Source organism: Stenella coeruleoalba (assembly GCF_951394435.1).
Source record: "Stenella coeruleoalba genome assembly, chromosome: 10".
Classification (NCBI taxonomy): Eukaryota; Metazoa; Chordata; class Mammalia; order Artiodactyla; family Delphinidae; genus Stenella; species Stenella coeruleoalba.
This window is the reverse complement of record NC_137156.1, coordinates 77,790,754-77,818,041: the sequence shown is the minus strand read 5'-3', so window position 1 is coordinate 77,818,041 and position 27,288 is coordinate 77,790,754. Positions and strand designations below refer to the sequence as shown.

Below are 27,288 nucleotides of genomic sequence, written 5' to 3'. Positions count from 1 at the left end.
GAGAATCGTGTAAAAGAAAGCGTTAGTTCTTGGCGCAATGAGCTTAGGAGACACACTAGAAAGAGCCAAAGGGGGAGTTAATGAGCATCTGACAAACTGCTTGGATTCAGGCCTAGAGAACAGCGATGAAAAGATGAAATTGGCCAACAACTATTCTTTATATCAAACATAAAAAGGCCAATCTGAAATGGGGCTGCTCAAAACTGGTTGAAAGTACATAGCCCAAGAAAAGGGAGCCACAGCCAGGCCCCTTGGTGGACACTGGACAGAAAGAGACAGAACTCAACCAGCCAAGAGCTAGGAAATAGGCAGAAAGATGGCAAACTCCAGCCACCGGCCCCACGCCTTTGGAGGTGCTGGTCTGAAGCTCTTGGTGCCCACCGCCTACCCTCTGAAGGTTACTTTCGTGAGGGAAAAATGTATCAGGCTAGCCTTTGAGGATTCCCTAAAGGTTCTGGTAATCTGGTCATTAACTCCTGGCATTCTTCAAACTCTTCCTTTCTCTTCTAGAATCATAGCCAGGGTTACCATATGTCACTAATTCGCATCCAGTTCTTCTATTCTCCCTCCTAGTGACCATTCAAAATCCTCACCCCCAGGTGACTGCCTTCCTAATTCTGCACAGAGCACAGAGGTGGCAGGATCATCATACACAGATTTGTGGACCAGGTGATGAATTATTTAAATCATTAAGTTATTTGAATTATTTCTTATAGTTCACCTGGCTTTAAGAGTCCGGCTCATTTTAACACTTTCTTTTTTTGAAGTAAGTAGGTCAATGTATTTGTCTCTTTGAGACACATTACATCTTAATTAAACATAAACATCCAGGCATCCTAGCAGCAGAAGTGTTTGGGGTTCTCGTACACTCCGTGTCCAGTAGAGCCAGGTAAAGAGAATCTAAAGGTGTGATGGGGTTTCAACGTACTCCACCAGCTAAGGAACCCAGAACAAATTCTGTGGTTTCTTAACGCCTTATTTATTCCATCTTTGATGTGGGACTGATGCCATCTCAGATACTAGAGTGCAGCGCTGAAATCTTGATTCTAGGTTTTGTACTCTTACTCTCCAATCCTTGGTAACAGCTATCACATTTCTGAGGGCTTGGCTTGCACTTCGAGACTTTGCTCATGCTTCATGGAAAAAACGTCTCGGTGCCTAGAAGTAAAGAATGGGGAAGAAAAAGTATACCAAATCAAAATGAAAACAGTCATCCGAAGACTCGTTCTGGTTTTCAAAGCACGGAGGTGTTATACAATCTAGAAAGGTGGATTTCAGGAAACAGGGGAGAAAACAAGACTTTTCTGTTGGAGATCAATCGGAGTCTGATATAATTCGGTTTTTATCAAGGTATCCTGCCAAGGCCACTCGACCTGACACGCAATCTTTGCGGTTTCTCTCCTTTCTTTAATGTTTTTCAGTCCTGGGTCATTTTTGGAGCTCTTTTTTCTCCAAGAGTTTCAGTGTCCTCATTTTGCCCCCCAAAGTGGGTGGCGCTGAATTGCCTTGGGAAGGATAGCATTATTTATAAGGAGAAAGTCAAATGAGGGGTGAGGAGTCTGGCACCAGAACCGCTGAGTTCAAATCCTAGCTCAGGTGCTTATCAGGGGAAACTACCTTGTCTCTGTTTCTGCACCTGCAAACTAGGACTAGTTCCAAGCACACCTGAAACTAATATAATGTGTGTCAATTATACCTCAAAAAGAAAAAAAACCAGAATATCTATCTCACAAGGCTGTTATGAAGCTTAAATGAGTTAACACGTATAATTAGAACTTAGAATAGCACGTGGCACATACCTAGGATGTATAACAGAAGTTAGCGATGATTATTAGAAAAACTCAAGTAGTAAAACTTGAATACCGCACTTTATAAAGAAACTTTACCTGTGTTATCTTATTGACTCCTCATTACGTATTCATTAGGTAGGTTTTCTTAGCCCCATTTTAAAGAGGGGCAAACCAAGTTGCTGAGAGGGTATGACTTCCTTTAGTTCACACAGCTGGAAGGAGATGGAGTGGGGACTCATACTCAGATGATTCTGACTATGGGTCATGGTTCTAACGGGAGAGTGCACAAGAATTACGTAACATTTTTGCTAAAAATGCACCTGAACCCCATTTACTGAGGGGCTGGGTCAACAGATCTGCTCTGTAGCCCAGGAATCTGCATTTTAACCGGAAGCAGTTGGTTCCCAACTACACTTTAAGAAACACTGATTTAGCGTCCGTGTTCTTTCTGCCTCACGACGATGCTGCCTGTAAAAGATGAAACAACATCATCAGATCTTCATAAACTAATTAATACACTTGATCATTCATTCAAGAACTACGATGTGAACACGTCTAATGTGTCAGACACTATGCTGGGTGCAGGAGTTACAAGGAAGAGAATTCTGAGCATAGCCTCTGCCCTGGAGTTTATATAATAGAGTAGGGGGGAAAATCACATACAACAAAAATCCCCATATGATACTTGGTTGTGAAGATGAAATTGGGCATTCAATCCAGTCTGGGGTGGGGTGTGTAGTGGACATCTGTTATTTTTGCCAGCTGATCACCATTCTCCCTTCTGGTAACAACATCCAACCTTTCCTTTGGAGACGCCGGCCCCTTCCCCACTCTCCATCCATAAGGTTAAGGTGGGGCTAGTCCATCCCTCCATGGGGGGCATGTGACCCAGGCCTGGCCAATCAGAGCACAGCATCTTCTGGGCCACAGTGACTGGCTCAGGACTGGCCACCTGACCCAAACGGGGCAATAAAGGTTCTGCCCTGGCCTTAGGCTGACGCAGAAGCCTTTCCCGTGGGGTTCACGGGTGGGTCGAGCGCTCCTCTGGGGTCTGGTGTACGCATGTTACAATGTTAGGGAAGACCTTCCCGTACTGAAAGTATCAGAGGTGGAGAGGGAGAGCAATTGAAAGGCGGCACGAAAGACGCCATCGGACTGTGGTGTGATTGAAGCCTGAGGCCCAGGTGGACTTCATAGCTCTTTGCTCTAATATGGAGTCTCCCTGCTCGCCCTGTCTCTCCTGACGGACACTGGGCAGAAGAAAGAGAAGTCTGAGATGCCTCTCTAGAGGAAGTCACGCCTGCATTGAGTCTTCAGAGAGCAGGAGGTGTTAGCAACCGAAGAAACGGAGGCAGCGCTATCTCAAGCAGCCTACGTGAAAGTCCAGAGGTGAAAGAAACACGGTGAGTTGATGCAACCAGATGCGGTTGAGTACGGCTGGGATTAATATCACGAAGTGTGACTTTGAAACTTAGCTCTGCTTCTGAGCAGCTGTGAGAGTCTGGGGTGCAGTCTTGCCTTCTCTAAACCTCAGATTTCTCCTCAGCAAAATGGGCACCGTAGTAACACGGGCAGCTCTGGGTTGTTACGATGCAACGCAGTGCAGCTCGTCAGACACCTGATCCGTTGCAGGTGTTCAGGTAAAATGATTGTGATTATTATCACCGGGAGGCGAGGCACCTTAAGAGGGAGAGACTGGTCGGCACCGTAAATTTCCCACGTTGTCCAGTGGAGTGGTCTGCTGGAGCTAGAGCTGTCTTAGGGCAGAGATTGGTACGTTAGCACCCTGTCAGCATCTGCCTGACTGTTGCAGCCTGCCTATTTCTGAGTAAAGCAGGGAATGTAGATGAAATATCATAGACTTTGGCGTCCCATAGACCAGCTGCTTCTAATAACACTCACCAGCTGTGTGACCGTGGGTGCGCCGCTTAGCTGACACATCTTTAAATTCGTTAACCTTGAAGGGTTGTTAGAAGGGCTTAAATGAGATAATATGTGTAAGTGCCTGGCATAGTTAATGAGCAATAAATGATAGCTCTTTACTCTGACTCCTAATAACTACTACTACAGTCATCACCCTTCAGATCTCGAGATCCTTGGTGCAGGGTTCTTTAGCAAATAAAGTGCTATAAGCAGGACAAGGGCAGGGAGCGTCTGCTTTGTTCGATGCCGTGTGCCCGAATGCTTGACACATAGTAGGTACACTAAAATTAAGAGCTGGATATCAGCTTCCACTCCTCCCCATGGGCAGGGAGGTTACCCCGCTCCGTCTTCTGGGCAGCCACTGCCACTCTGATCTTGTAGCAATTCAGCCATCAAACGAATATTTATTGAAGGCCTGTTACGCGCCAGGCGTTGTGGTGGAGGTACTGCTGTGAACAAGACAGATTTTGGCCTTGTGGAGCTACACATCCTAATGGTGGGACACAGGTGATGAGCAAGGCAAGAAGCAGGAAACAAATTCACATTATGGTAAATGCCAGGAAAGAAAGAGAGTACCTCATAGGACATATGTGGGAGAAGTCTACTTGAAATAAGTGGTCGGTACCAGTCTAGGTAAAATTCAAGTCCCTCATGCACCCAAGAGCTAAGAGAAGCATCAATACAACTCGAGTCGGGCCCTGGAATTAACGCACTTGGACTTAATCACAAAGCTTCTCCTCCCCCACAGCTCCTAATTACCCACTGGTTGGTCCAGCTCAAATCTGCTTGGGACTCAGAAAAACGGTTTTTCAAAGTATGCTACAGAAAAGAAAAAGCACCCCTGGGCAGTGGGGTGCTGTAGGCCATTGACCCACATACCATTTTCCCACTGAATGGCACGGTAATTGATCAAAGTAAAAAAATTTATAGAAAGAGATCCTGCTGCCATGTTTTTAAAGCATGCGTTTCCCAGCCAAGTCTCCAGATGGAATCACCGAAGCGACACATCCTTGACTTAAATGTGACTGTTTAACAGTTATATTGGGTAGGCCATATTTTTCCAAAGGAGGTGGTTGCTTGTCTTAGGAACTTGAGACTCTTAACAGACTTTTGGGTGAGAGCTTTCCAGGATACCACTCTTTTTCTCTCACTTCCTGAAGGCACAGGAGTCAGAGACCTAGCTGTAGTGTCAGGAGAGGAGAGGAACAGTAGTGAACTGTTACATAGCTCATGGAACGATGAAGTTTGTAGGATGTCTTCATGACAGGGACTGCCACTGATGAACAGTTCATAAGCATCAGCATGGTTCTGTTGTTTGTTTTCACCTGACCATTGTCTACCTTCCCTCCTGGTTATCAGCCTTCTGATTTTGCTTTGAGGGAGCTGCCCTTCCCCACTGAACACAGATCACTGGAGTTGTGAAGAAGGCCGCCGCCCCCCCCCGCCCCGTGACATGTCCACCGGCCAAGGGACAGGCGGGGAGCGTAAGCTAAATCACGCAGATGCTTCCTTTGGAATGCAACCCTTGAGCAGAGGGATGAGGCTATAAATAACTGGAACTCATTCATTCCCCAGAGACTGTGGATCAGCCCATTACATATCTTGTGTTGCCCTAATTCCTGCCCTTCTGAACCTGTGATTATAACCTTCCCTTTGTACTGTTAGCTCCCCCATAGCATTCCAATGAATGAATTTTCCACATAAATTGACCAGAGTTCTTTTCCGTAGTTTACAGCCAAAGATACTGACTAGTACAGTAATCTTCTCACCCATGGCCCACCTTGTCCTTGTAATTCTTAGAACATCTGAAGTTCAAGACTGGTTTTTCCTGCCCGTCATTTTGATAGTCTGCCTAAATCCCTTCTTCTGGTTGTGAGAATCTTTCAAGTAGACATGGCCTACTTTGCAACATGAAAAGCGTTTGGAGGAAGAAAACTCTATAACCCTATCCACACCTCACATTATTTATTTATTTATTTATTTATTTTAATTTTTGGCTGCATTGAGTCTTCGTTGCTGCCCGCGAGCTTTCTCTAGTTGCAGCGAGCGGGGGCTACTCTTTGTTGCGTTGCACGGACTTCTCATTGCGGTGGCTTCTCTTGTTGCGGAGCACGGGCTCGGCGCACGGGCCCAGTAGTTGTGGCTCGCGGGCTCTAGAGCACAGGCTCAGTAGTTGTGGCGCACGGGCTTTGTTGTTCCGTGGCATGTGGGATATTCCCGGACCAGGGCTCGAACCCATGTCCCCTGCATTGGCAGGCGGATTCTTAACCACTGCATCGCCAGGGAAGTCCCACACCTCGCATTTACATACAGAATAAAAATGTCTCCAGAGGTGGGACTGCGGCTGAGCAAGCAACTCAGGGATGAGAAAAGTTACAGCTACAGCACTACCATGATGAGATTTAGGGTGGTTCTGCTTAGAAAGAGCTCTCAGGGAGGGAAATGGACAGATGTTGATCCAAGGGTACAAACTTCCACTTAGAAGTTTAATAAGCTTTGGGGATCTAATAGCACTGTGTGTGTACTTAACAGTACTGTATTTTATACTTGAAAGTTGCCGAGAGAGTAAATCTTAAATGTTCTCACCACAAAAAGAAATGGTAATTATGTGACGTGGTGGAACTGTTGGTAGCACTATCGTGGCAATCCTTTCACAATATACATGTATCAAATCAACATGTCGTACAGGGCTTCCCTGGTGGCACAGTGGTTAAGAATCCGCCTGCCAATGCAGGGGACACGGGTTCGAGCCCTGGTCTGGGAAGATCCCACATGCCACGGAGCAACTAAGCCCGTGCACCACAACTACTGAGCCTGCCCTCTAGAGCCCGCGAGCCACAACTACTGAAGCCTGTGCGCCTAGAGCCCATGCTTCGCAGCAAGAGAAGCCACCGCAATGAGAAGCCCGCGCACCACAACGAAGAGTAGCCCCCGCTTGCTACAACTACAGAAAGCCCGCGCAGAGCAACAAAGACCCAACACAGCCAAAAATAAATAAATAAATAGATTTATTAAAGAAAAAATAGTTGTACATCTTAAACTGACACAACGTTATATATCAATTACATATCAATAAATCTCGGGGGAAAAAAAATAAAATACTTCCCCGCCAAAAAAATAAAGAAGAATGAGCTCTCAGGATATAATCTGGTTATTTCTTTCCGGTACTCCCATGATTTAGGGACAACTTAAGTGTAGTCTACTGAAAAAGAGGACTTCTCAAGACAGACTTCAGGAAGATACTGGCTGAGGTCAAGCAGTGCATCGCGAGAAGGCTGGCTTTCCTTTGTGGGCGTCTGAGCCTAGAAGTTTGAGCTTTGTTTATTGATGGACACAGATCCTATAAACCTGGTGGACATAAGAGCCAAGAAATTTATCAGTATCTATCTTGTGTCCCTTTCCAAAAATAAATCAATATAATTTTACCCAAACCTCTACTCAATAAGATGATCAATACAAATAGAAAATCAAGTTAACAGATAGGAAAGTACACTAGCTAGTAGGGTTACTGAGAGAAGGGATTTGCTGTGACAGACACTGAATTTCTTGGTAGCTAAAGGGAAGGACAGTGGGTTATATTATGCTGACATTCTTCAAGAGATGCCAGAAAACAAATAGAACCGCTTCCTTGATCAGATTTTTCTTGTAGATTTCAAGTTACCTCTTCAGTCGTGAATCTTGTGAAGTCTGTGCTCATAAGCCCGCATATAGGTTAGCACCAGCTGGATTGTGTAGTAATAACTCGAAGGTGCCAGCCAACTTCTGTCATGGCACGGCGTACACAGAGTACAAATGCGGAAAGTCAAAGCCCTCTGCCTTGTGGCTGATTCATGAAAATGCATCCCTTTTAGATATACGGTCCTCTTGGCTGGAATTTTCTCTCATATCAATTTCTCACAGGTTATACGTCTCTGATAAAATGTGCAGGTTTTCTCTGGGGAGGAGAGCAGAGCGGAGTTGGATGTCTGGAGTGAGCCAGAGTAAACGCAGGATTTAAACTGTAGGCCTACGATTAATTTGAAGAACATGCGGGGTCTCGATGGTTATCTCTCAAATCTATAAAATTGACATAAGACCATTGACGATCTACTGCAAAAGAATATTGTGTTGGAAACAGAATGCACTGATGTTTGCAGTTGCACCCCTCGAGGGATGCTTTGCAGAGCTCACAAGTGGAAGCTCTGTGCTTAAAGTACTCCTCACGTCACTTCTGCTTAGATCATAGGAAATCAGTAGCTTTGGAAGTCAGTGTTATATATTCCATCCTCTGGGAGAACAGATGTCAGAGTGTCTACTAGAGAGGAGAGATTTTTATTTCCCTATGAGTTGTGTTTTTTTGTTTTTGTCAATGGGGGTGATTTCCTGTTTGGTTTGTTTTCCCACATCTGGTACTTTGCACCTGCTGTTCCCGTTTTCAGCCTACAGAGTGGCCTCCTCTCCTCCCTCACTTATCTAGTGGCTGGCTTCTGCTCATCCTCGGAGCACAGCTTGCTTTGGAAAGGTCTTTGTCGGAAAGGAACGAGTTACGTAATACTGAATCTCTAGTAGCACTTGGGGTGGGTTTGGTCTCCAAAGAGGCTTATCCCTGGAAAAAGCCCTAGCTTCCCTCACTCCCCCTCATTATCCTAGATGGGCTTCTTCTGGTCTTCTCCCTCTCATTCACTCCACATTTCTTCCCTTCTTTTTTGTTTTTAAATTTATTTATTTTATCCTTGGATGTGTTGGGTCTTAGTTGTGGCACGGGGGATCTTTGTTGAGGCGTGCACGATCTTTCATTGAGGCACACGGGCTCCTCTTTAGTTGTGGCGTGTGGGGTTTTTTTCTCTCTCTAATTGTGGCGCACAGGCTCCAGAGTGCCTGGGCTCTGTATTTGCCGCACGCGGGCTCTCTCGTTGAGGCACACAGGCTCAGTAGTTGCGGCACGGGGGCTTAGTTGCCCCGCAGCATGTGGGATCTTAGTTCCCCGACCAGGGATCGAACCCGTGTTGCAAGGTGGATACTTTACCACTGGACCACCAGGGAAATCCCTTTTCCCTTCTTTTACTTCATAGTACTTAGTACAAGTCATATTCCTCTCGTTTGCTCCCTGAGTATACTGGGAGGACCACAGTGCGGGGCCATGTCGTCACCTGTGGGTGTTCCATGCCCAGCTCCAGCCTCATCAAATCTAGATCTGAATGAAGTTAGGTACTTACTCATTTAAAAAAAAAAAAAGGAAAAAAACATGAAGTGTTGAAAAGGATATGCAAAGTTCGGAAGGTAACTGTTGCTGGTCCCACGCTCTCTTTCAAACTGGGGGGACAAAAACTCAAATCAGCAGGATTTATTTTCTATCATGAGAATGAGGACTTATTTGGTATTTACGAAGCACAGGGAATTTTATGAACACTATTCTTCATTCTCTCAAACTTTTCAGGCACGTGCCCTTTCGTTTGGGGGGAAAGGAGGCTCCAAAGACTCCAGTGTGGCCCAGCTCTTATGGGCTAAGTAGGCACTGATGGTACAGCCAGCTTGCTCTGTGCCTTTCCCACCTTCGCAGGAAGTCTTCTTGACTCCTGGATGTGGCTCAGTTCTATACCCCCTCACAGATTAGTTCAACACAGCTTCCTTCCTCCAAATGCCCCATTCGAAACTCTCATAGCTTTTTGTCTGTAGCTCTTGTATGATGTCTGACATTTTTCTACCTTGGGTCACCAATTTCTTCTTCAGATTGCTTTCCCAGGGCTCCCAGTCTACGTCCAGTCTACGGGTACAATCTCATCCTGTGTTGCACTCTCCTTCATGCTTTAGGGATTCGCTGTACTGGTGTCTTTCTATCCTTGCAGCAAGCAACATCCTTTCATGTCTCGGGCCCTGGAATATGCAGTTTCTTCTGGCTGATGCACTCTTTTCCCCAACATTATATTTAGCTCCTCTGTCCCACTGAAGACTCACCTCCAATATCACCTCTTTGGAGAAGTCTTCCTCGACACCCAGACCCGTTCCCCTCACCCCATTTGGCATTATGCAAGGACCTGGATTTTGTTTTCAGCATGATCACAACTAGCAGTAATTTTTGTGAGCTGGTTTGCTTGTTTGTCTTTCTTTCCTGCTCTGATCTGAGCTCCATGAGGGCAGGGACCATGTCTGCCATGTTGATTGCACATCCCCAGCACCCACGTGTCTGGACTAGCACAGTGCCTGGCCCACAGTAGTTGCTCAGTAACTATTTTTGCAAAAATATCGGATCATGTCACTCCTCTGCTTGAAACCCTCGAATGCCTTACCATTTACCACTCAGAGTAAAAGCCTTACTCTGACTTTCAAGGCCGTAGCCCCCATAGCCTTGCATTGGCATCTCTGAGCTCATCTGCCTTCTTCCCCTCACTCCACTCCAGCTACACTGGCCTCCTTGATGTTTCTCACAGATGCTAAGCAATCTCCTGCCCCAGGACCTTTGCACTTGCTGTGCCTTCTTCTGGAACCCCTTTTTCCATGCATTATGTCTCTCTCCCTTCAGGTCTTTGCTCACATCTTGCTCTCGGAGGAAGGTCTTCCCCTACCAATCTGTTTGAAATGTGAAAATTGCCATTACATACCCACACACTCGCACTCCCTCCCTCCCACTCATTCCCTCCCCGCCTTCCCTGCTTTATTCGTTGTCTATCTGCCCCTACTAGAGTGTAGCCTCCATTAGGGCAGGGATTTTTATATATTTTCTTCATTGCTGCATTCCTTGGATCCCAAAATAGCACCTAACACGTAATAGGTGTTTAGTAAATACGGAGTGAATGGCTATCTTGGCCTTTCTGATCTGCACCATTGTTCTTCATGGCCCTCAGAGTTCCAGCAAACCTTTATTGAATATCACTTCAAAGAATGAATTAATCTGTTCCTAGACACTAAATATGGTCCCTTCAAAGAGTGTACCAGACACATTTGGATAAACTACAGATCTTCAGCAGACACGTCAAAGACTTTCAGAGAAATAATACTGCAAAGCCTTAGCCTTCTCTGAGTCCAGCTAATCATTAATGAAACAAAACGATGTCTTTACTTGCCATTTTTCTCCTCCCCCCGACATCTCTCCTGGCTTCCTTTCTGCAGACTCACAGTTTCTTTTCTTTACAGACTATCTCTGGGCTGAGGAACTGGCTCTAAGGATGGGGCAGTTCTAGCAATGAATTGAGGTGTATAAACTTTTGGTTTAGCTCTACTCATCAGAGAGAACAAAAAAGCCATCAGAAGGAGTGGAAGAGGGTGGATTCATTAAGCGTTTTCCAACCTTATTTATCCAAAGCTGAAAGCTGCGGCTCAGGGGTGACCTTAATTAGTATGGCTTTCTAGTCGCTGCAGGTCACAAGGCGTGGGTTGGTGCCTCCTTCTGTACCAGCTGGGCTGTATGGACCATATGGACCATATGAAGTGACGCTGTCTGAGTATTTTGTTTTTGTTTGTTTTAAGAAGTAGACCTTCCTTTTAGGGTATAAAATGTTTCCTTTTGCAGAGCACTTAGGATGCTTTGCTGTCAGTGTTCTTCTCTCCCTGGGTTCACTTTTGTCCTTGGGTTCGTTCGTTCTTCTCCGCCAGCATCTTGAGCTGCTCATCAACATAGCACTTGGCAACCTCTGCTTCATGCACCGCTTTCCTCACCCTGCCCACCCTCATTTACAAGCTTCTTGAGCACAGGAAGAGTAGGGGTTCCAAAAAAAGCTCAGTGAAAAAATAATAAAAGAATATGATTCGTTCTCCTCTTTTCATTAGTGATTTGGATTGCTAACTTCTATTTGACCTAAGTGTGTCACATTCTAACTACTCTTCTCAGATGACCAATGAAGAATAGTCTCATTTTAACTTCTTAAGAAATTTAGGCAAAAATATTTGCAGAATCCTTACTTATGACCTTGTTTTTTTTTTTTTTTTTAATTACATGTTAGCACAGTTTAAATGCTTCTCACGGAGGCCTGGCTGGAAATCCCTTCTTTAGCTTTATTTTACAGAGCGTATTTCTTTAGTGTATTTTATTCGTTAGTGTATGAAAATTCATGAAAAAATTTAAGGGTTAAAAAGCCATGAATTTTCATAAAAACTCATCTTTCGTTAATCAGAAATGCCCCTTAAGCCAAATAATTTCTAAATCCTGCTTCGGAATTTGCTTCTGTTCTGTAGCACTTAGACTGATCAATTTTCAGAAGTTGTAGGAGAGAAAATAAATTCTGTCTCCAAACGATGTTTATAATCTCAAATCTAAATTAAAACATGTCGATTCCACAGCAATAGTCACTATGGAAATAGAAACATATAGGCCTCGATTCTAAATCAAGAGAGTGTTTAGCTGGGTGGTATATATTTTCCATCATGTTTTTGAAAAATCTGTTACAGTGTATGCATTTTCAAAGGCTTGGATTTGATAAGCTTCTAAGAAATTGTACATGTGTGGGTCAGATTAGAATTAAATGTACTTTGTATACTTTTCAAATGTGGTTTATAATGTCCTATCCCTATTAATGAAAATCCCTGTTGAATTATTAGACTTACTTTATGGAATTTTAAAAAATAGTAAAGAAACATATTTGAAATCCATGGAAGCTTCCGTCTCAGGCAGATATGCCTACACATTATCTCCATTCAAATTCTACTAAAATTCAAATCTTGTATTAAGAATACTAACAAGTGTAGAATGGATTTTAAAGAGTTTAAATAGAATTGCCACCCACATCTCAATTTACACCTAATCATCAAGCTTTATTTAGTTTCAGAAACTGTTTAAAAATATATTTGCTGGGGCTTCCCTAGTGGCGCAGTGCTTGAGAATCTGCCTGCCAATGCAGGGGACATGGGTTCGATCCCTAGTCCGGCAAGATCCCACATGCCACGGAGCAACTAAGCCCGTGCGCCACAACTACTGAGCCTGTGCTCTAGAGCCTGTGAGCCACAACTACTGAGCCCGCGCGCCTAGAGCCCATGCTCCAAAACGAGAGAAGCCACTGCAATGAGAAGCCTGCACACTGCAATGAAGAGTAGCCCCCGCTCGCCACAACTAGAGAAAGCCGGCACACAGCAAGGAAGACCCAACACAGCCAAAAATAAATAAATAAATTTATTTTAAAAAATTAAAAAATAAAAGCTCTCCACACACACACAAATATATATATATACTTGCTAGTTTAAAAAAATATCAGCTTAAAAAAAATCCCAAAGGTAATAATAAAAATAATTTACTCTGAAGGATATCATGTAAAAAAAAAATTTTTAAAGTTACTTAAAAGTTATAGAAGTTAAAAAAGCTTTTTTCCCTTTGTTTAGCTGAATCAATGTTCATCCTTTTCAACTTTTTGTAGTAATTAGTCAACAAATATTCTTCAACCAGTATCTGCATGCCTACTACGTGCTAGGCGATGTTCTAACATAGAATGTCACTTCTCAAATAACAGAAAACAAACATATGCTGTGATCATTTTGCTTTAAATAGCATTCGCCAAGCATATAACTCCTTTACATAAAATACATAATTCTTCTCATTTAAAAATTACATCATTCCTTTCTTTCAAGGAGCTCAAAATGTTTTTAGAGTCAAAACAACTATCTTCACATTACCCTCCTGAACTTAAAGAAAACCAAGTCCTACCTCCCTTTTCCTGTACCAGGCTATGCCTTTCTAAAAACTACAAACAGAAGGAGTGATTATACACTCCTTGGTGAAGAGAGAGTGATACAGCAATTCTGCCCGTTCCTTGCCCAAGTAATCTATCATCAATTGCAGAATGAGGGTGGCCTAGCGTCCCCTTTCCCACAAAAGGATCTGTCAAAATTTAGTCTTCTCTTTTTCCCCTCTTTCTCTGCAAGCCTTAGATTAGATCTGCATCTCTCCCTCTGCTGATACTTAACCTCAGAAATCACCTGCTTCTATACACTGTGCAGTACCATGTAATGAAATAGGTTAGCCCATCTTGTGTTTGTGTTCAGAACTTTAGCCATTTGGACATCTTTTTAAGCGTACAGCTTGTCTTGTAATTAGCCAGAATGCTGAGATCTTTCTCAGTAGCAGCTGACACCTTATAGTCATGCCTCCAAACGTTTTGGGGTTGATGACGTGTGAAATTCAGATGTATGAGAGTTTTTACCTCTTTTTTCTAATCGAGTTAACTTAGGCATCATTTTTTGGTCGACCGTTTCTGCTCTTCATTCAGCCTCACCCAGTTGGCTAGAGTACCCCTAAACTTCTCAGAGACTTATAACATTAGTGTTTTTCTCTGATCCCATATCAACTCATACACTTACTTCAGGTTTTTCGAGCTGAAATGACCAGCTCACAGATTACTCACTCTTAGTTTAAGCTCACAGATTACTTCATCAATAATAGGAAGTTTTGTCTAAAACTTTGAAAAGGTAATGTATCATTTAAGAGCACTTCGCTGTAAGTAACATGCCAGTGGCTTAAATGATAAGGAAATGGATCATTTCACGTTGTCAGAAACTGGGAAGTAGGAGCCTCAGGTCTGTTTCTGTGGGATTGTCTTAGATTGGTCCTCCTCTATGTGAAGTTTTCCTTGAGGGTGGTAGAAAGATGCTGCCGGGTCCCAGCCTCCTGTGCAGCTCGAACAGTGTCCAGATGAACAACCTTCTGTCTCTTAGGAGCAGGAAGCCCTCCTGACTGGCTTACTCTCCTACTTCATTGCCCAGAATTTTATCACATGTTCATTCCTAAACTAATCAATGGCGGGGAGTCATTGGCCATTAGCATGACTGGTTTAGGTAAAATGGAGTACATCACCTGGAACTACCAAGTAGGGGTGGGGCAGCTTCCCTGAAGTGCTTGAGGCTTGGTAAAAGTTGACATCTGAATAAAATCAAGTTGCAGTTAAGAAGCTGGTGGAGGAAGCAGTGTTATAAATGTTAGTTAGCCAGCCAAATTCACTAAGTCAGAGTGGCATTTTATACCCGATGGATAATTTCCCCCAGGTGAGCAAAAGGAAGGCTGAGGTGTGATATACGTATCTGTTGGATCGTGGGGTTTTTTAATCCATGTCTCAGCACAATAAAAACAGTGGGTATAGATTATTTAATGCTGGAAACGCCCACTTAATACAAAGATAGAACTTGTCTTGAAAAAATTTAGCAGTATGTACAATCAATGTGCTTTGTAAGTTAGCAATTGTAACTAACAACAGAAATAAAGCATTTAATAACCTGTGTCCCAAGTTCAAAATATTATCAATGGAAAGAATTAATTAGCTGAAGTCATCTGAATACATTTTGTAATTTGTTTTCCTCTAATTTGATTTGCCATTTATATTAAACCCAGATTTTGAAAAAAAAAATGTTTTTGATGCTACTTGGCATATCTTTGTACTACATTATGTGTTGCTGTAGAATTTACAAGATCAACATTTAGATGTCACCAGAGAGACATATATCCTTGTACTGTGATAGACATTATCAGGCACTCCCAAAGTAGCAGCAGCTATTTACATTGAACTTAAATAGACAACTATGGAAATGTCAGGAAGCAGTACATTTTTGGAAGTTGGAAACATTGAAGAGAATTAGGCTTTTCATTTTTGATTTGCATCAAGTGACCAAAAAGTGTCTTTTGTGTTAGAATGAGTCTGTATGGGCAGAACAAAGACCAGGTAGTTAGAAATCTTCACACCATGCATCCCAAACCTTTAGAGCATCATGAAATCAACTTAGGGGCTCATCCCCACCATTCTTTTTACCTTCTATTATTTAGTTTAAAAAAAAACACAGAAAATATGAAAGCATTATACATAGCTAGGGTAAGAGTAGATTCTTGTCATTTGAACTTAATTTTGTATTATGAAAAAGTTCAAGCATGTACAAAAGTCGAGAGAATAGTATAATGAACCCACATATGTTCATCACCCAGATCCAACAGTTGTCAAGATTTGTGCCATACCAGTTTCATCTCTTTTTTGGCCGATGATATTTTAAAATGAATCCCAGACATTACTTCATTTTGCTCTCATATATTTCAGGAGGGTTCCCTTGTCTCCACATCCTCTCCAGCATTTATTGTTTGTAGATTTTTGGGGGGATGGCCCTTCTGACCGATGTGAGGTGATACTTCACTGTAGTTTTGATTTGCATTTCTCTGATAGTGACGTTGAGGATCTTTCCACGTGCTTTTTGGCCATCTGTATGTCTTCTTTGGAGAAATGTTATTTAGATCTTCTGCCTAGTTTTTTGATTGGGTTGTTTGTTTTTTTGATATTGAGCTGCATGAGTTTTTTGCATTTTTTGTGGACTAATCCCTTGTTGGTCGCTTCGTTTGCAAATATTTTCTCCCATTCTGTGGGTTGTCTTTTTGTTTTGTTTTTGGTTTCCTTTGCTGTGCAAAAGCTTTTAAGTTTAATTAAGTCCCATTTGTTTATTTTTGTTTTTATTTTCATTACTCTAGGAGGTGGGTCAGAAAAGATACTGCTGCGATTTATGTCAGAGAGTGTTCTGCCTATGTTTTCCTCTAAGAGTTCTATAGTAACCGGCCTAACACTTAGGTCTTTAATCCATTTTGAGTTTATTTTTGTGTATGGTGTTAGAGAGTGTTCTAATTTCATTCTTTTACATGTAGCTGTCCAGTTTTCCCAGCACCACTTGTTGAAGAGACTATCTTTTCTTCATTGTATATTCTTGTCTCCTTTGTCATAGATTAGTTGACAATAGGTCCCAATGAGCTCTTTTTTTTAAAAAAATATTTTTGCATTTGGTTTATTTGAAACAAAACTTTTATTTATGTGTCTATATATCTGTGGTAAGTCACAATGCAAAGTAAATTTCTTAATGTGGGTTGCAGTTAAAAACATTCTGGAAAGTTATTGTCGAGGTCTTTGACAGATTTTTGTTGGGAACTCGAGCAAACTTTTTCTTCTTGTAGACAGGCAGTTTCTATAGATGCCAAAAGATAGCATAAAGTTAAAATTTCTGCCATCAATTGCTTGTTTCTTCTATGTGGAGCTATGAAAATGCTTTGGCTCTTTTTTTTTTTTCTTCTTCTCCCAAATGAGGTATCAGAATTTTCTTAGTTTATGAATACACAAGCTATTCATTCAAAGAGGCTGTTGATTTGATTGTCTGTAGGACTTCATTAAGTAACTCAGGCTAGAGGAGATGCAGCCTAAGGTTTGCAGTCTTATTCTTAAGCAATGGATTTAGAACCTTGTTTGCCACTAAAAAAAAAAAAAACAAAAACATTATTTGGGGCAAGGTCAAGTGTTTAGTTATGTGATATATTTATATTCTGTTCATCTTTCTCCAGGTCAAGAAATTAGGAAACAGCAAGAAACAGTTTTTTTTTTTTTTTCCAGCTATTGTGTTCTCAAAAGTCAATTGAAATATTAGCATTCTACCTTTCCGGCCACAGGACCTTCACATGTGCTGTTCCATTTATCAAGAGGAATTAACTTCCTTACCCACTGCTGCTTCTCCTAGTTTTTTTTTTTTATTTTCTTCCTTTAAATCTCAGTCTCCCCTTTCCCAGAAAAACCTTCCATGGCCTTCTTAAGTCATATTCCCCCATTATGTGCTTAAACCACTGTGGGCCATTCTTTTGTAGAACTTATTAGTGTTGCGGTTTTATATTTCTCTGTTGCAGTAATCCATCTAATATTTCTTTCCCTTCCTCATCTGTCAATTCCGTGAGAGTGGGGGTTGTCCTTGCTCATCACGGTAGTCTGAGTACCTAACACAGTTGAGCTCAACACAGGTTTGATGGGTGAATGACATGCTGACTAATGGACTGAATGCTGTCACCATAAAGCAGTTAATTATGCAGGCTGAAAACATCTTTATAATTAAGCATCCTTGTCTTTCAACTTTTGGTTTTTTTCTTGGAATTTCAAAGAAATAGGGCAGGGGTGATTTAACAGGTGCCATACTCAGCCTCTGTTGTTTTTTATGATGCCTGAAAGAATATAATTAAAAAAAATAAAAGAATGTACCCGGAAGTGCTGGTGTTTGTAGCTGGCGTGATGGCTTCAAGGTTACTCCGCGGAGCTGGAGCGCTGGCCGCGCAGGCCCTGAGGGCCCGCGGTCCCAGTGGAGTCTCCGTGGTGCGCTCTATGGCGTCTGGAGGTGGTGTTCCTACTGATGATGAGCCGGCCACTGGGCTGGAGAGGGAGGTCATGCTGGCTGCACGCAAGGGACTGGACCCGTACAATATGCTCGCCCCAAAGGCAGCCTCAGGTACCAAGGAAGACCCTAATTTAGTCCCCTCCGTCACCATTAAGCGGATAGTGGGCTGCATCTGTGAAGAAGACAACAGTGCTGTCATCTGGTTCTGGCTGCATAAGGGCGAGGCCCAGCGATACCCTAGCTGTGGAACCCGTTACAAGCTGGTGCCCCACCAGCTGGCCCACTGACCCCCTGCACTAACTCACTCAAAATGTGATATAAAGTTTCTTCTTTCCAGTAAAGACTAGCCATTACATTGACTTCTCCTTCCATTAAAAAAAAAAATACATATATAATGATTTTAGCAGGGCAACTTCCGTATATTGTGAAAGGGATTTATAGACAATGACTGTTTGGCAAGGCTGCAAGGGAATGTAATGATTTCAAATACATTTTAAAAATGTGTAAGGTCAATCCCAGTCATTGAAGAATTTCCCATAGTTCTCAAAGCTACAAATTATACTAGAGAAATGGATGAATGGTGTGGAATCATTGGATAAAGTCCATGAGATTTAGCCTGGTACACAAGCCTGTTCACAGCTTGCCCCAGGCAGCCTCTCTAGTCTCAATTACTGCCACTACTTGACTCAATCTTACTGCTCCAACAAAATAAACTTAATTGTTCTTAAAATATGCCAAACAATTTCAGGTTTTCTGCTGGTAGTTCCAGTCTGAACACCAACCCTATCCCAATTCACTCGGCTAATTTCCTTATATATACTTTAAAAAGTATATGTTCTTTTTGTAAATTGCCTATGAAATAGTAAAGTGTTACATAAAAAGATGAGATCCCCTTGGACAATTTACTTGCTTTTGTGCCCTCCAACATACAAAAACATTATTCCTTGTGAGACATGTAGTCATCCCTGTGTGTACACGTTTTGAATAGAAATGATATAGTGAATAATGCTGCGTACAGCCTTTTTCACTTAAAAGTGTGTCTTGGAGACGTATTGATGTTGTTACATGCAGCGCTCTCTCGTGCCTTTTAACGGTTGCATATTATCCCATTATCTAATAGATAGTGAACTTTTTTCCATTTCTCTGCTGAGGATATCCAAGTTGTTCCTAATCTTTCTAATACTACAAACCAAGCTTCAGGCAGCATTCTTGTATATGTCTCATTGTCCAGCTGTGTGACTGTTTCTCTAGAATATAAATGGAAATGTTGGATTATAGGGTGTGTGAATTTGGGGGTTTTATAGATACTGCAGAATTGCCCTGCCAAGTGACAGCACCTCTTTACACTCATACCAGCAGCATGTGAGAGAACATTTTCCCCGTATTTTTACCAACACTTCATGATATCAAACTGTTAAGTTTTCCAATCAGATGGGTGAGAAATGGTATCTTGCTGTAATCCACATTTCCAGAATTATTGTTGAGACTTGGCCTTATTTCCTACCTTGGGTGGTGGTTGCCATTTCCTCTTTGATGCCTCTTTTACTTCCGGTTGCCCTGTCCGGCTGCTTGTTTGGGCCCTGGTTCACTGCTGTGGCTTCTCAGCTTCTCTGCTCTCTGTTTCTGGCTCGTCGCTGGTTTTTCCTCTTGTTTTTGAGCAGGGTTATAGAGATATTAACTTCTTTCTCTTTCAATTTCTTCAAATAATATTCCTCAAGTGCCTGCTAGGTATCAGGCACTGCAGTAGGGGCCGATGATAGGGTGGTGACAAGACAGAGTCTCTGCCATCGTGGAGCTTGCATTTCAGTGGGAGAAAGAGACAACGTATAAAGGGTATGTAGTACAGTGTCGTGTCTGGTGAAGATAAGGCAGACAAGGTGATGAAGATTATGGGCATAAGGGAGGGAGAGTCTTATTTCGGAGACGGTGGTCGGGAAGGCCTCTAATAGGAGGTGAGATTTGAGCAAAGACCTGAATGAAGTTAGGGAGAGAAGAGCCTTCCCAGGAGATGCATCATCAGCAAGTGCAAAAGCACTGAGGTGGGAATGAGGATTGGGAAGGAAGTTGGTGTGGCTGGAGCTTAGAGGTCAATAAGCAGAATGTAGGAAATGAAGTTGAAAAGGTAGCCAGGATCCAGATCATGAAGGACTTTGAGATCCATGATAAAGGTTTTAAAATTTTATTTCCAGGGTTAAGCCTTGGAGGTTTGCGGCTGGGACAGTGTCACTTAGATGACTCTGGTTAGTGGAAAGGGGGACAAGTGTGGGAGTGTGGAGAACAGTCAGGTGGGTATTGCAGTAGTCAAGGCGAGGGTGTCCGGGATCATGGTGACAGAGGCAGTGAGAAGTCAGATTTGGTACATATTTTGAAGGTGGGGCTAGCATGACTTGCTACTGGATTATCTGTACGTGTGGTAGGAGGGGAAGAAGAAGAGTTGGGGGTGACTCCAAGAGTTTGGCCTGAGCTACTGGAGGGCTAGTGATGGTGCTTCCAGAGGTGGTAGAGAAGACCGTGGGGAGAGCAGGTTTGAGAGGAGAAATCTAGAGCTCTGTCTGGGCATGTTAAATTTGACATGCTTATTAGATATCCAAGTGTTGAGTGGCATTAACTACAAAAAATCAGAACCGAGAATATGTATTTGGGAGTTGTCCCCTTAAGGGAGCGTATTTAATGCCACAGACTGGGTGTTATCCCTGAAGGAATAGCTAGAGAGGAAAATAGGATCAAAGACAGAGCTGAGGGCCACTCCAGTATCTAGGAGGCAGGGACTCGGAAGGAGAAGCCAGTAGACAGGATCGTCAGGGCTCTGGAGACCAAGAATGAGGGAGTGACTGTGTCATATGCTGTCAAAGGATTAAGAAAGATGTGTACTCAGGGCAACACGTTGGACTTAGTAAGACCCAAGACTTTGGTGACTTCTACTTGAGAAGTCTCAGTGGAGAGAGCTGGGGAGAAAATCAGGTGAGGAAGTGGAGATCCCCCTCATTTATAAAGGTTGGGTATAGCGAGAGAGCTGTCACCATTGCTTCTCTGCTCTCTTAAAGTTGGAAGTGTCTTGACTAATTTTGTTTCTTCTACTCAGAGCTGCTTAGAATGCAGCACTGGTTTCTTTCTCTTTCCCAGCTCTCTTAGCTCCCCATGGCCATCACCCCCACTTCCCAGACTGTGTTCGAAGTCCTACCTTGGTCTTCTTATAACTCTGCACTTTGTCTCTGCAGCTGACTCCCCCGCAGACAAGAGGCTCTGGGGCAGCTGCATTGTTGGTCTCCATCCATAATTCCTAGGTCATTCTGGGTCTCAGTAATAAATATTTGTTGAACTTCACTTCACTTCCAATTCCATTTTAAAAGGGAGGATGGGATAAAGGAGGCTTTGCTCTCATTAGACGAGAGTCTGAATTTGATGAGCATTGTAGGAGAGTGGATGAAGAAAATAAGCTCTATTAGATAAGCAGGCAACTACATAGTTGATACAAAAAATAGCACCATTCCTCATGACATTGGTATTGCCATAACAGCAGAGTAGGACACTTCAAGGACCTGGTGTATCTGTTTGTTTGGGTTTTTTTTTAAGTTAATTTTGAATGAAGGTTAATACAAAGGTCTTGCTCAGAGCCTTTCACTGGTGAGTGACAATGATGTTAATTCCCTTTTGGACTCAGCCTATTAGGTTTACGAAGTTGAAATACATGCTTTGTGAAGCAAAGTCCTAGTTTTAATATCGATGGAACATATTTACTGAACATCTAATATCTCCTGGGCATTGTCTTTGGACTTGAGATTCTAGAAATGAACATGCGTCTAAATACAACTCTGAGGATAAAACAATATTCTCCTCTGCTCTTAAAAACGTTCACTTACCTTCTGAAGTATTGCGTTAGAAGTAAAGTATGAAATGTCCATTAGCTATTTAAGTTTCCCCCCAAATTCAGTAATTATTCCCTTCATTGTTAAATATTAAGAAAATGCTTATAAGGCTACTTGATTCACGGAATTGCAGTGGCTCTGAGGAATTGTCTACTTCAATACTCTTCAGTAAAATATAATGCAAGACCCATATGGAACTTTGAATTTTCTAGCAGTTACTTTAGAAAAAGAAACAAGTGGAATTAATTTTAATAATGTATTTAACCCAATATGTTGAAAATACCATTTCAATATGTCATCAGTATGAAAATTATTAACAAGCTCCATCCTTTTGTTCATACAGTCTTTGAGATCCAATGTGTATTTTACACTTATAGCACATCTCCATTTGGATGCTAATTTTGCTTGGAAATACTTGATTTCTATTTAGATTTCATAAAACTTACAGTTGAAAGTTGCTATAAACATACTTAAAATTTTTTCCAATAATGAAATGAAATAAAAATTTAGCTTCTCAGGGGCACTAGCTCCATTTTAAATGCTCAATGGCCACATGTGGTTAGTGGCTGCCATACTGTACAGTGCAGGCATAGAACATTTCCACCATTGCAGAAAGCTCTGTTGTACCACGCAGGTCTAATTCAACCTGCTGAGGAAACTTAGTGGCAGACCTGGGACTAGAATGTTGTTTGTAAGGAGTTTCATAGACATAAAACCACCACTGGGAACACCAACCTTTCAAAAGACAGACGGTCAGATGGATTTGAACACATGGAGAATAAGGCATTGTTTAACTATTGATAGAGAAGGTTTCTAGGAGGAGTTAACCTGCCTTTCTCTGCTTGATTCTCAAAAATAACAAGATTTAAATCAAAGCACTCACACATTGGAAGTATTTAGGTTACGTATAGAGAGGATTATTTTTTATTGCAGCAACATATACATAACATAAAATTTACCATTTTAACCTTTTTTTTTAAAAAAGTGGGCATTTCAGTGGCATTCAGCACATTCACATTGTTGTGAAACCATCATCACCATGTCTCTCTGGAAACTTTTCATCTTCCCAAACTGAAACTCTGTCCCTTTAAACACTAACTCCCCATCTCCCTGGCAACCACCATTCTACTTTATGTCTCCGTGAATTTGGTTACTCTAGGTACCTTATATAAGTGGAATCATACAATAATTGTCCTTTTCTGTCTGGTTTATTTCACTTAACATAATGTCTTCAAGGTTCATCCATGTCGTAGCATGTGTCAGAATTTCCTTCCCAAATAATATTCTATTTTATGGATAAACCACATTTCAAAATTAAGATGTAATTGACTTAGAACATTGTGTAAATTTAGGGTGTGCATGTCAAGTCGATACATTTAAATATTGCCTTATGAGCACCTCTGTAGCTTTAGTTAACGACTTTATCATGTCACATAACTATCACTTCTTTTTTTGTGTGGTGAGAACATTTGAGATCTAGGCTCTTAGCAATTTTGAAGTATTTAGTACTATATTGTGGACTATAATCAATATGCTCTGCATTAGATCTCCAGAACTCACTCATCCATCAGTTGCAAATTTGTCCTCTTTCACATCTCCCCAATTCCCGCACTCCCCTGCCTCTGATAACCACCATATTTTACTCTGTTTCTATGAGTTTGGCTTTTTAAAGATCTCACATAGAAGTGATATCATACAGTATTTGTCTTTCTCTGTCTGACTTATCTCACTAAGCATAATGCCCTCATGGTCTATTCATGTTGTCACAAATGGCAGGATTTCCTTCCTTCTTACGGCTGAATAATATTCTAGTGTATACATGCCACATTTTCTTTATCCCTTCATCTGTTGGTAGGCACTTAGGTTGTTTCCTATCTTGGTTATTGTGAATAATGCTGCAGTGAACATGAGAGTGTAGATATCTTTTTGATATTCTGTTTTCATTTCCTTTGGCCATGTATCCAGAAGTGGGATTGCTGGATCTTATGGTGGTTGTACTTTTAATGTGGGGGAACCTCCAAACTGTTTTCCATAGTGGCTGAACCAACTTACATTCTCACCAACAGTCTACAAGGGTTCCCTTTTCTCTACATTCTCCCCAACGTTTGTTTTTTCTTGTTTTCTTGATAATAGCCCTTCTAACAGATGTGCAGCAATATCTCATTTTTGGTTTTGATTCTCTCATGACTAGTGATGTTGAGCACCTTTTCATGTACTTGTTGACCATTTGAATATTTTCTTTGGAAAAATGTCTATTCAATTCCTCTGTCCATTTTTTAAAATGGCATTACTTGTTTTTGTTGTTGGTGTTGTTATTGAGTGGTATGAGTTCTTTATTTTGGATATTAACCCCTTATCCATTATATGGTCTGCAAATATTTTCTCCCATTCCATAGGTTGCCCTTTCATTTTATTTACTGTTTCTTTTGCTGTGCAGAAGGTTTTTAGTTTGATGTAGTCACACTTGTTTTTTTGCTTTTGTTGCTTGTGCTTTTGGTGTTGTATCCAAAAAATCATTGCCAAGACCGTGTCAAGGAGATTTTTCCTTATGTTTTCTTCTAGGAGTTTTACCTTATCAGGTCTTTTTTTTTTTTTTTTTTTTAAACATCTTTATTGGGGTATAATTGCTTTACAATGGTGTGTTAGTTTCTGCTTTATAACAAAGTGAATCAGTCATACATAAACATATGTTCCCATATGTCTTCCCTCTTGTGTCTCCCTCCCTCCCACCCTCCCTATCCCACCCCTCAGGTCTTACATTTAGGTCTTTAATCCATTTTGAGTTAATTTTTGTGACTGGTGTAAGATTGAGGTCCAATTTCATTTTTCTGCATGTGGTTATCTAGTTTGCTCAACACCATTTGCTGAAGAGACTATCCTTTCCCCATGAGTGTTTGTGGCTCCCCTGTGAAATGTTAGTTGACTGTATATGTGGGGATTTATTTCTGGGCACTGGATTCTGTTTCTTTGGTCTATGTGTCTACTTTTATGCCAGTATTATACTGTTTGAATTACTATAGCTTTGTAGTATAGTTTGAAATCAGGAAGTGTGATGCTCTGGCTTTGTTTTTCTTTCTCAGGATTGCTTTGGCTATTTGGGGTCTTTTGTGGTTCCATAAAAACTTTAGGGTTGTTTGCTCTATTTCTGTGAAAAATGCCACTGGAATTTTGATAGGGATTGCATTGAGTCTATAGATGGTTTTGGGTAGTATGGACATTTTAACAATATTAATTTTTCTAATGCATGAACATGGGATATCTTTCCATTTATTTGTGTCTTGTTCAGTTTCTTTCACCAAGATCTTGGAGTTTTCACTGTTCAATCTTTTATTTCCTTGGTTAAATTTATTCCTCAGTATTTTATTGTTTTTGATGCTGTTGTAAATGGGATAATCTTTATTTCTTTTTCAGATAATTCATTGCTAGTGTATAGCAATGCAACTAATTGTTTTTTTTTTTTTTTTTTTTGGCTGCGTTGGGTCTTGCTGCATGAGGACTTTCTCTAGTTGCGGGAGCAGGGGCTACTCTTCGTTGCGGTGCGCAGGCTTCTCATTGTGGTGGCTTGTCTTGTGGAGCATGGGCTCTAGAGTGCGCAGGCTTCAGTAGTTGTGGCACACGGGCTCAGTAGTTGTGGCACATGGGCTCAGTAGTTGTGGCTCGCAGGCTCAGTAGTTGTGGCGCACGGGCTTAGTCGCTCCGTGGCATGTGGGATCTTCCCGGACCAGGGCTCGAACCCGTGTCCCCCGCATTGGCAGGCGGATTCTTAACCACTGCGCCACCAGGGAAGTCCCTGTGTGTTGATTTTTATATCCTGCATTTATTGATTACTGAATTCATAGATTAGTTCTAATGGCTTTTTGGTTGAGTCTTTAGGAATATATATATATATATATTTTTTTTGTATATATATGATATTTTTAATCATATCATCTACAAAGAAGGACAGTTTTACTTATTCCTTTCTGATTTGGATGCCTTTTATTTTTTGTCTTGCCTCATTGCTCTAGCTAGGACTTCCAGTACTATGTTGAATTAGAATGGTAAGAGTGGGCATTCTTTTCTTGTTCCTGATCTTAGACAAAAAGCTTTTGATCTTTCACCATTGAGTATGATGTTAGCTGTGGGTGTATCATATATGGCCTTTATTATGTTGAGCGGTTTTCCTTCTATACCCGATTTGTTGAGGATTTTTAATCATGAAAGGATGTTGTATTTTGTAAAATGCTTTTTCTGCATCTACTGAGATGATCATATGGTTTTTATCTTTCGTTCCATTAATGCGGTATTGATATATCACATTTATTGATGTGTTTGAAGAACCGTCCCTGTATCCCAGGGATAAATCCCACTTGGTCAGGGTGTATAATCCTTTTAATGTGTTGTTGAATTCAGTTTGCTAATACTTTATTGAGAATTTTTGCATTTATATTCATCAGGCATATTGGTCTGTAGTTTTATTGTTGTTGTTGGTTTCTTTGTAGTGTCCTTATCTGGCTTTGATATCAGGGTAATGCTGGCCTTGTAAAAATGAGTTTGGGAATGTTTCCTCCTCTTATATTTTTTGGAAGAGTTTGAGGGGGAGTGACCTAATTCTTATTTAAATATGTGGTGGAATTCACTCACCAGTGAAGCCATCTGGCCCTGGGCTTTTCTATGTTGGGAGGTTTTTGATTACTGATTCAGTTTCCTTATTGGTAGGAAGTCAATAAGATCTAACGAATGAATGAATGATGCTCAAATGTTATCCACCTTTGTGTTTACTGGATATCCTTTTAAAAGGCTCTAGATTAGGCTTCTTTTGAATAACTCAGTATTTGTTTTCCTGGGGTAGAGTGTTCTAGTACAATGATACGTTTATAAGTGTTACAGACCTTATAAATGGACGGAGACAAGGTATAAAAAATAATGATATTGTATTGGGAGGTGAAAGAAGGCAGAGATAGACTATAGACAAAATTATAAACGGAAATTTGTCTCCTTCTAATTTGACTGTATTGTCTCTAAAGTGGTATTGTGTAAAACATCAGAAAAATTTCTGCATTGATAACCTAGACTTATTAAGGAGTAATAAAAAATCCTTTGACTATAACAGCGGAGCTTAAATGGGCCAGTTATCATCAAAATGAGAGAAACAAACTAAATCATCCCTATTTTCTAAAATAACACTTCATTGTCCCTTCTGTGCAACTATTTATTGATTTGTACTGTGGTCAGGCTACTACTTTAGCAGTCTCTGTCTTTGTCTGAGACACAAATTAGGGTTTTTAAGATAGCAAGGACTTCAAAACATTATTACAATGTAGGGGACCCAATCCTTTCTCTTGTAAGCAAGGAAACCTGACTCTGAGAAGTAAGATGATGTCCGGAAGCAGTTTTTTAGCCTCTGTCTTTGTTGGACTCATTTTCCTTGTCTTGGATTTTAGTAAGGATATAATCTCAGTTCCAGTTAGAAAGCGGGATCACAATGCCAGGTGTCAAATCCACAAATCAATCCTGTCGTTAATTGCTGAAGTTTGACATGTGCTCATGTTTGTCCCAGAAAACTCTAAGCATTCTCTTATTAGCAATAGAGAATTAAATTTCCTACGTAGACAAATTAACTTCTGAATTATATGGGAAACAAACAAAAACACCACCAG

The 27,288-nt window shown here is 41.3% G+C and overlaps 1 protein-coding gene across 1 annotated transcript; it reads left to right on the top strand.

Moving 5' to 3' along the window:
- Positions 1–17,655: 17,655 nt before the first annotated feature.
- On the top strand, positions 17,656–18,187 carry LOC307192766 (cytochrome c oxidase subunit 5B, mitochondrial-like). Its single transcript, XM_079934060.1, has one exon. The coding sequence runs from the start codon at positions 17,681–17,683 to the stop codon at positions 18,068–18,070; it is 390 nt and encodes a 129-aa protein (XP_079790186.1). The 5' UTR covers positions 17,656–17,680; the 3' UTR covers positions 18,071–18,187.
- Positions 18,188–27,288: the final 9,101 nt, after the last annotated feature.